The 10219-nt window shown below is 40.1% G+C and overlaps 1 protein-coding gene across 1 annotated transcript; it reads right to left on the bottom strand.

Moving 5' to 3' along the window:
• Window positions 1-222: 222 nt before the first annotated feature.
• LOC126836891 (recombining binding protein suppressor of hairless-like) lies at window positions 223-8503 on the bottom strand. Its single transcript, XM_050570601.1, has 2 exons — window positions 8062-8503; window positions 223-3767 (listed from the first exon to the last, which is right to left on the bottom strand). The coding sequence occupies exon 2, from the start codon at window positions 3761-3763 to the stop codon at window positions 2213-2215; it is 1551 nt and encodes a 516-aa protein (XP_050426558.1). The 5' UTR covers window positions 3764-3767; window positions 8062-8503; the 3' UTR covers window positions 223-2212.
• Between the last annotated feature and the right edge of the window lie 1716 nt (window positions 8504-10219).

Genomic DNA, 10219 nt, shown 5'->3' with positions numbered 1-10219 from the left:
TAACTTTCAAATCAATTGTATTATTTATAATTTGTTTTCTGCTTTAGTATTATTCGTTAACATAGTGTTATACCGATTTGGCACCTCAGGCACAAAAACCACCGACAAAACAACTGAAAAATATAGTTTGTGTTGGAACCGTGAAATTTATAGGTAATAAAAATATTAAATAAACATATTTTTTTTTCATTAGTTATAAATATAATATATATTTTTGTTCAATTCATACATTCATAATAATAATTATACCTATCAATATCAAATGTTTATATTTTGTACAGTATTTATTTACAATTTATATTTTAATACTGGTTTGTCACAAGACAGCGTTCATGCGTATACATAATAATTTATTATAATAATCATTTTTAAATACACATTGCATAACATTTTATAACACGCTAAACATAATGTTATGGGGTTAGAAATGGGGAAGGCGAGGGGGGGGGGCTAGAAGGATTAACCACATTGAAGAAGATACCGAAAATACATAATATAGGCGCCTAATTAAGAAAAAAAAAATAAAAATAATAATAACGCAGTGATAAAAAATATAATGTACCTATATTATAATATTATAACCGATTGGATATAGTTATAGATTTAGGTTTACACAGATTGCCACAACCAATATCATAATATTACTGGTGTAAAATTACATTGGTTTTGGTGCGTGCACACGTATAGAGAAGAAAGCTTAACAGAAGAATAACAAAAAAAATATATATATTTATATATATTAATATGTATAATATATGTTCTAAAAAATAGATCACAACCGTTTTAAGAACTAAACAAAATATATTATATATGTATAATAATAATGATATTGAGAATAGTGTATTAACATTTTAATATTACCATACACTATAATATAATACATTATAATATTATGTCTTTGGCATTAACCGTATGTACACGAATACTGTGTTCACTGGTAAGGTAAAAAGCGAGGGATGAAAAAAAGAAGGGTAAGGAGAGGGGTGAAGTGGAGAGGAAAAACAAACCGTTCTCGTGTAAAATTCACCTAACCTAACCGTAGGATAATATTATTACTGCTTGGTGGGGTGAAGTGAGTGTATAAACATAGGTAAATAGAATCAGTCGATAGCGATGGAACCAACGATGAAAACAAAGTGGTCGACCAAAAAACATACAACACCGAGAACTAGACTGCGCGCCTGACTTGTCTTCAAAAACCCTTTGTGTGGTTTTTTGTTCACGAAAAAATATATTTGTCTTTGTGAACAACAGAGAAATAGACGTTATTTGGTTTTTTTTTATATAAAAATAGAAATTCCCACGAAAAATTAATTAACTTCTGTACTTTCCCGCAACGTTTGCGATTATCCTATTATTTGAAAGCGACAAACAGAACACGTTACATCATAATATCATATTTTGTTGCGTTTAATTTTTTAAGTATATTAATTTTTTAATCACATATTTTTTGTGCATTGCGCTGGTTAGGTTGGGTTTCTCAGCACGATTTTAATTAGAAAATAATGTCTGTCGACGATGTAATGTTTACAATCACACTGCGATGCACGAATTCCGTGATTGATAATAATAATATAGAACCCACTTATTTTTTACTGTCAACCGAGTGAATCCGCTGAAAATCGTCTCTTAATTTGAGCGAACAAGTCACGTTTATTTTTATTATCCAACCACAATCTGGTCAATGTCAAAAGTTTTATAAAAATTGCACAAATATGACTCCTAACCCACAGACCTGTTGACTCGTGGTCACATACTATGGTACTATGAGGGTAACGTTTTTGTGGCCATAAGAAAAAAAAAAAGCTATATGTAATTTTTATGATTAAAATTCCATGAAAAGTTACACTTTGCAAACTTAGTCGTTTTACACGTTAATTAGACAACCATCTATCCCTGTCCAGCGCGCAGTCTATATCTCGTTTGGTAAGTATAGCCTAAGACATAGCTTACAATATAAAGTATACAAAAATATCCAGTCGCCGAACCAAACCGAACTCGGGACGGCATCGAGCACCTTGAAAGTTTAAGTTTTCAGATCTGTTTGCGGCTTGCGTGTCGTTGTGTTTAGGAAGAGAAGTTAAGTACACACACACAAGTACAAAGATTAAAGTACCTACGTCTTTACGACCGGGTTTTGTTTGGGTTTTCTGCGAGTTTCTGACCTATGACGTCACTGTTGGCTCCGGTCAAAGGCGTGATTGTCGTGACGTCATTGGTAGTCTTTGATGTTGGACGGGTGTTGGTCCCAGTGCACGTCGGTCTGCATGGGCTGCAGCCGTCCGTGCGAGTGTTGCGCACGCATGATCTCGTCCGTGTTCTGCACGTGGTTCCGGGGGCCGGACTCGGGCGTGTACGTGAACGTGAGTCCGGTGGCGTAGATGATGCCGTCGTTGCGGACCAGCGACACGGGCACCTGGGTGGGCTGCCGGACCCACAGCCAGTCACCCCTGAACGACGATATGTCGGGCACGACAGCCAACATGCTCTCTTGGCACCGGTACATGGTCTCGGACTCGACGTCGCCGAACCACACCTGCAGGTGGGGCGTGAAGTTCTCGCCGGTCAGCTCCAGCATGGCCACGTCGCCGCCACCGTTCAGGTTGAGGCTGTGCACCACCGGCACGGGCGTGATGGGCGAGTTGACCGGGCCCATTCCCTCGTAGAACTGGTACTCGGCCTTGTCGGTGCTGATGATGGTCCAGCACGCGCCGTCGTTGATCATCTCCTTGTTGGGTTCCTTGGGGCACGGCGTCGCCTGGAACTGGATGATGCGCTCCTGCGACAGGCACAGGTACATGTGCTCGGTGTCCTTCATGTAGAACGCGCACTTATGCAGCTGCGACACCGGGTCGTCGGCTTCCAGCAGAGCCATCTGCTTGTCCACCTTGCGGATGACCAGCCGGGGCAGCGCCATGCCGGTGACGCTGCACACCAGCTTGACCGTGCTGCCGTAGTGCACATACCCGTCGCGCACGTTGAACTCCTCGCTCTCGCTCTCGTCGTCGTCCAGCAGGTGTATGGTGAACGCGCCCCATTGCGTCGAGCTGGCGTGGAAGTTGCCTTTCTCCACGTGCAGGTACCGTGTGCTCACCGTCTGCGACCGGAGCCGGTTGAACAGCGCCACCTTGGTGCCGCTGGCAATGCACAGGTCGGCGTTCTTCAGCGACTGCTTCTTCTTGGACGGCTTCGATATGACCTTTATGCGCTTGCTGTGGAACGTACCGATATCGTAGCCCACGTTGTAGAACATGCGCACCATGAGCATGAAGTGCTTGCGCTTGTCCGAGTCCGATATGAACAGCGTCTTGGCGGCGCAGTACTGCTTGCCGTTGTTCAGGTCGAGCGGCTGCAGCTCTTGGTCGTTGCTGCCGATGCCGATGAACGCGCTTATTTGCGAGTTGCCCTCGGACACGCCCTCCCTGAGCAACTGCTCTTGCCGGAGCCTCCAGCCATCGCCGAACAGGTAGATGCAAGGCGGTGGGCAGAAGAACCGCTTCTCGTTGCCGTAAGACTTCTGCGCCACCTTGGCGTGTAGAATCACCAGCACCAGGTCATTGCGGTCCCGTAGATACCTCTCCATCGCGTCCCGGGTCAGTCTCTGCTCGGGCCGGAACTGCATGGGCGCTTCCGGTCCGTAATTGTGAGGCATTCTGGCCGGCACACCCAGCAGCTCGGCAGAGTTATAGCAGCTCAGCGTGCTCACCACCTCTCCGTCTTCCGTTTCGCCATCTTTCTCCGATTTCAGCGTCCAGGTTCCCATAAATCTAAAGGAAAAAAAAATAATCGAAAATTCCAAATTAGACAAAGTATTACATAGTTAGTTATCGAATAAAACGGTCGAGATGAATTTTGTATTTTAACACATTTCTTTGAGGTGACAAGGTCGGTTAAAATTAAGAATGGGTGTCTAAGATACATTTTTTGAGTTGAGCCGATAGCAGAAAAATAAGATAAAATAGGTGAGACGATCTGGGAATTTAATAGGAAAGAGAGGGTTGGCGTGGAATATCCGAGCTAAGAGTCGAGCTGATTGATGTCGTTATAGGACTTGAAGACATGTATTGTTTACCAGCCGCAATATACTCGGACACTTCAATTACGCACTACCGTGTCCAAAGCATCCATCTTTTTGACTAGACCGCGAAAACAAGATTGTTTCCTACTGAAAATATATATACTTGGCCGAAATTAGTTTTGTAGCCCTCCTCGCTGTTGGCAATTTATAATTCTGTACGTTTCCCCCTTTTTGGCCACTTGTTTACATATTTAACACACACACGTGCAAACCTAACAACAATAAGCGTTTTATATAAGTAATTTTGTTCGGTTCACGCCCTATCCCCCCCGGATAGGAAACGACCCACGCGCACCCGATCGAACCGTCGATCACGACTGCCGGGACCAAGGGTGGAAATAATCGATTCATTTGCACGGTTCGTGATTGCACTGTATTATACAACAGTCCAACACGATTGGGGTCTATTGCAGTTCTCTTTATTCGGTGGCAACCAACCTCCCTGGCTTGGAGTGAAAATATTACAGTGGTTTCCCTTGGTTTTTTTTACGACAATTATTATAGCATATTGTACCTAAACACCACCGTGTAGACCACAAAATTGTTTTTGTATTTAAACTATATTGGTCGGTCGATATGAGCATTTCAGATGTATAAATATCAGCAATTCGATAACTTCTCCAATGGTATCGGCCCTTTTGAAAAAATACAAACTACACACTTAAGCGCAAGCGGATAAGGCTAATCTCGTTTGAACTCTTGGCAAACAAACGTCGACGTTATTATATTACATTCTTTAAGGGGTGCGCGTTAAGTGACAGTATAAAGATTTTTTGTTGTTTACTTGTCAGTGTTGTAATTTAAAACCAAAATAGTGTACACCGATCAAGCGTGGTTAAGTGACTGGTAATACATTTCAAACAGGTCCAAACATTTTTCGAGGTGCATTCCGCTGGATTTTTTGACAAATACAAACTGTCGTATAACAAGTTTATATAGCCCATGTTAAACACGGGTAACGTCTGATCAAACAACTAAAATAATACTCTATTTAGATGTATTTTAATTACACGCGTTGTGGTCAGATACCTATCATAAGAAAGTCAGACCTGTTTAGGACTGTCGTTTTGCTCCCTTCCCGTCTAGAGTGTTTTTAAATTATTATTTTTTAATTGAAAATTTATATACACCTCGGTTATTATTCCGACCGGTTTGGAATTAATTATCTATTCGACGGTATACCTAATTGATTTTATTTTCGATTCCCATAAAGGACTAACTAGTAATTTAGTAGCTGGCGTTTATTCTCGATCAGCCTGTTCAGTAAATTACATATTTTTACACAGGTTAAATGAGTCGGTGAGCAATAGGTAGCAAAACAGACATTCTAAACAGCAGGTTGGTTAACTGCATTTTAAGACTTTACCGACATCTTTTGATCCGTTAAACTATAAATTACTCAGTTATGTTATTGGTCGTATATTTGGTTGTAATGACGGTTTGTCCGTTCGGTTTGGTTAATATAAAAATCAATGTGATATTTCATAATACCTACACACAAACTGTATTGTATTAGTATTGCATGCAGACTTAACCTAGGTCAGAGCTTTAACCGCTTGTGTGTGTGTGTGTGTGTGATTTTTTAATAACAACAATAACAATTTATTTTATACTCAGACAAGTGACAAACTCATATGGCATACACACACTCTCGCCACCATCTCTTGCCGTTTGAAGGCCGACGGTATTGATTTTGGGCGAGGGACCGTTTATTTATTTAGTTAAGTTTCCCGTTCGAGTTTTGTTTGTTTGGTAGTTTTTTTAATTTTTTTTTGGACACAACAATACCTACATAATAGTTACCTGCGCACCCGTTTAGTATAATAGTAATAATAATAATAATACCTATCGACACACACACACACACATGACCGACCGTTCGGGCCAAATCGGAGATGAGTACTCGCTTTCAAAAAAAAAAATAAATAAAAAAACATTCCAAACGGGTCGGTGTGTGTGTGTGTTGTGACGGTTATTACAAATCGCACCATATTGTGCCTTAGCACTTGAGTAATAGCTGTGCGGTTGTCCCGAGGCAGCCTCGAGGGTCACTCATAGGTACTTAACAGATACAAAAATAATAATTAATTGTTAGTAAAAAAAGCACCGACAGTGTCGAACACGTTTTTTTGACTTATCTCTAAAAATGTACAAAATACGCCACACTTACCACATCACAGTTGTCCATCTAATATTAGAATGTGATACAACAGGTATGCGTTGCTAAATTTGTTTTTTAACCAAACCGTATCTGTCTATCGCCATGGTATTTAAAGGGTTTTATTTTGCCTTAAAAAAGTTATAGGATTACTGAATTTCATAAATCCACACGGTTCTAATGACTCAGATTTTAGAAATACAATTATTATTTGATGGTAATGTATTGCGTTTTGGTGTCGAATAGTTCAAATTAAATGAAACAACGATTGTTGTAAAAACAAACGCAATAACAACTCATATAAAGAAATGCGCGTTAAAAAGTTTTTAAATCTTCTATTATTCTATTATATAACAACAACAATAAGAAAAATTAAAATTATGAATTTTAAACAGTATTAAAAAATAATAATAAGGAAACCAAACAAACAACGTCACTATATTATACTATTTTCAATTATGATTATGTAATTTATTTTAATAAGTATAAATTAATATAATATATATAAAAAAAATAATTTTAAACGGTTATTACTTTAGCATTTTTTTTTTTAGCGAAATCGCACCCCTCGGTATTTTGTGAGTATACCTACTTATACTTAAGCAAAACGAATATTCGGCTTCTGTGTGAAAACAGTGGCCGTGAACCGTCTGAGTAAATATTATATTTATTGATTTCCCCCCAGACGTTTCAGAGACCTAATTATGTATATGTCATGTTTGTTTGGGTCTCCGTCTCCGAATTTCCCGCCCTTTGTTTGATCTATGTCGACAGTCTTAGGCCTTTTTTTTTAATATTTGATTATTTTTTATACTGGGATCGACAGTTTTGAGTACTGCTCTAGCTCACCCCTTTGGTCGGTTTAAACAAAAGAAAGGGTGACTATATTCAAAGCACATCGCTGTCGGATCAAAAATCGCATGACGTACACGTCGAGGTTTATGTATTTCTTTATAAATAATTTATGTATTGTTATATACTTATATTTTAACGCTCATAAAAGTTATCACTATATCCGCATCAAGAGGACTGAGAAAAGATTTTCGCATGAATAGTATAGTCCGGACAGAAATCAATAAAATTAAACATACAAATGAATTTTCAGTGCCGTCAAATGTGATGTACGATACTTAAATGATATCGTTTAGGAAAAATATGATACCTATGTTTGAACGTGAAATCCAGTGTGGAAGGTAGTCAAAAGTCAAAAGGTCTGTACCCTAAAGGCCTTCGATTTATAGTAATTTAATTAGCACTTTTAAACTGCTATCAGCCCTCCAGTTAGAGACCCATGTGCCCAACTCGAATGGACAATTTTAACAAATCCTAAGTATATTTAAATACTACTTTAATCATATTGTTGTAATGTCTATACCAAGTACGGTATGTTAGTGTGTACCTTTTCTTTTAGGAATAAGTACCCATTTAACTCAATTTTGGCCCCTCAAACAGGCGTTTAAGAGGCCAAAAAATTTAACATTAGTAATTCTGATGCATTTAAGTCAGTAGGTACAATAAATACTATGTACTGGTATGTACAGGCCAAAAAGGGTAGTAAGTCTGTAGTTACACAATTAGTTTAAATACTGTTAAATCGGGTAAATTCCAACATGACAAGACAATAGTATATGACCACCAAACTTTTCTAAGTAATAATTAAAATTGTTAAATTTGAGTCGATCGATTCGACCACCGTTTAAAATAGGTATTTCTATGTAAAATGATTGACGTTAAACTGGTCCAACTTAACTGTTTTACTTTTCAAGCCTAACACAATAGAAGTTAAGTATTTAAATAGATTAAAGTGATAATCAGTAATATTTACCTCGAGTGTTATTGACGGGTTCAAGGAAATTTAATATTCGAAATTAATTTCCGGTTGGTCGAAAACGATAAAAACAAATCGTTTTTGGTTCTAAGTAGAAATGTCTTAAGAAAAAAACTTTAAAAAAAACATAAACAAACGTCGAGGAACACGTGCGCGCGCTTCTGTGCTCGACGATATTTCGGTACGCGAACGGGTGTGCTTGACGCGTGATACGGCCGCCGAGTGATCGGAACGACTGAGCCGCGACGGTAGACCGAGTGTTAGTGAGTACCGAATACGCATAGATACTATAGAGGTAGCCCTCGGCACGCTGAAAAACGGGCGCGCGCGAAACCGACGGGTGGGAGTGAGGGTTGACGAACAGGAGGAGGAGGAGATCGGTGTCTCTCCTAGAAGAATATATATATATATGTATATTATATACGTATACGATGATAATTTTGTGTGATTTCGTGTAAACGGCGCGAGCGGGAAAGCGTCGGGACGGGACGGGGTGGGTACGCGGACAGGGTGAAGCGCAAACGGACGGGCGACGGGGGGTAGGGAAAAAAAGAGGGACTCGCGAGGCGGTAACGGCAGACCAATGGGATCCGTGGGAACATTCCACACTTGTGTGGACGGAGCCTATGCGTATCGTCGCGATGGGAAGGCGGCGGTGGCGGCGCGGCGGCGGGTTAGTGACGTGGCCCTGGGTCTCGCGACGCGCAGGGGACGCCGCCGATATCGCGCTCTCTGGCGTATACGTGTGTGTGTGTGCGTACGACGACGACGGCCGCCGCCGCCGCATAAAACCATTCATGCCTGGAATCGGCGGCCGCGGCGATGATGGCGGTGGTGGTGACGGCGGCGGCGTTGGGACTATCCGCGTATAGTATACGGCGTGGTGGCCGGCGATGGTCCACGGGAGGGTGGAGGGAGGAGGCGCGAGAGACGGACGATTTCAAGGCGAACTCGCCGGTTCCCACGGTCGGCTGGTGCGGTGTATATAGTAATAATAATATTACATTATTATATACATATAATATAGTATATATATATATATATACACACTGCAAGACTGTGGGAACCTATAGTTGCGGCGGCGGCCGGCTACCGTCGACTAATACGAGCGCGGGTTATAAACCCTACGTCGGCGGCGGCTGCGGGTCTTCCTTATAATAATAATATTATTATTATCCAAATTGCCGACGTTACACTTCTCACAGCCTCGCGGTGTCCGCGGTTTCCAGTATTCCAGGCGTCGCGTCGCGTCCGCCCGTTGCGCGTTTATTGGTATTTGTGGTTTTGTTTGGGTTTCGACTACCGGTAGGGGGATGGTACAGACATATGGACATTGGATATCTCCATGGACATTGGATATATATATATATATATGGACATTGGCCGAGATCAGGGGCGGGGGATGTCTTGGGATTCTAAAAATCATAAAACTTAAAAATTAGCGCTCTCTCGTTAATAAATAATTGTGGGTATTTTGGAAAAGTGCTAATTTTTTAAGTCTTAATGTTTTTAGTATCCCAAGTCAGGGGAGGGTCTCTGCCAATGCATATGGACCGGACTGTCGAAGGGCCTGCGCGAAAATTATAGGGGAAAAAAAAGTGCTTTATGTCAATTATTTTGTTTTTTTTAATTTCAGATTTTTAACTTACAAAAAATATTTCAAAAAATTACACTTGTTTATGCGTTTGAAGGTGACAAAAAAAAAAACGGTACGCTGTCGTGTTACTTGTCGAGTTAAAGGCAATGTGGCAGTGCATTAACCTTATTAGGCGCGGTAATAACTTTTTCTTTATTTCCCTTTTAAAGGCGCGGTTTTGGACATAACATTCGGTATTTAGACGGTTCTAATGTGTGTGGTTATTTTTTTTATGAGACTTGTCTTTCCTTTTTTATTGAACAACTAACGACACAAACTTGGTATTGGTTTTTTTTTTTTTTAATTGGTGTTTAATATTTTTACGATCTACAGATTCGTTTGTGGAAACTTTTATCATTTCCAGTCATAATAAATTTCATAAGTGAGTACATAGTAATATTCTCGGTTCTCATTATACTGGATTTTTTTTTTAAATCACGTTATGTAATAATTATGATAAATAAAAAAAATATATATTTACCTAAATCGTTTAGTTTGTACAACAGTTGTCTACATGCA

Source organism: Adelges cooleyi, unplaced genomic scaffold (genome assembly GCF_023614345.1).
Source record: "Adelges cooleyi isolate 19-005CV unplaced genomic scaffold, UGA_ACOO_1.1 ACOO_flye_CR_arks_rails_tigmint_CR_PRNA_247, whole genome shotgun sequence".
Classification (NCBI taxonomy): domain Eukaryota; kingdom Metazoa; phylum Arthropoda; class Insecta; order Hemiptera; family Adelgidae; genus Adelges; species Adelges cooleyi.
The sequence above is the reverse complement of the archived record's forward strand: the minus strand, read 5'-3'. Positions and strand labels throughout refer to the sequence as shown.

Coding starts and splice junctions, on each gene's coding strand:
- LOC126836891 (XM_050570601.1), bottom strand. CDS start 3,763: ATGGGAACCTGGACGCTGAAATCGGAGAAAGATGGCGAAACGGAAGAC.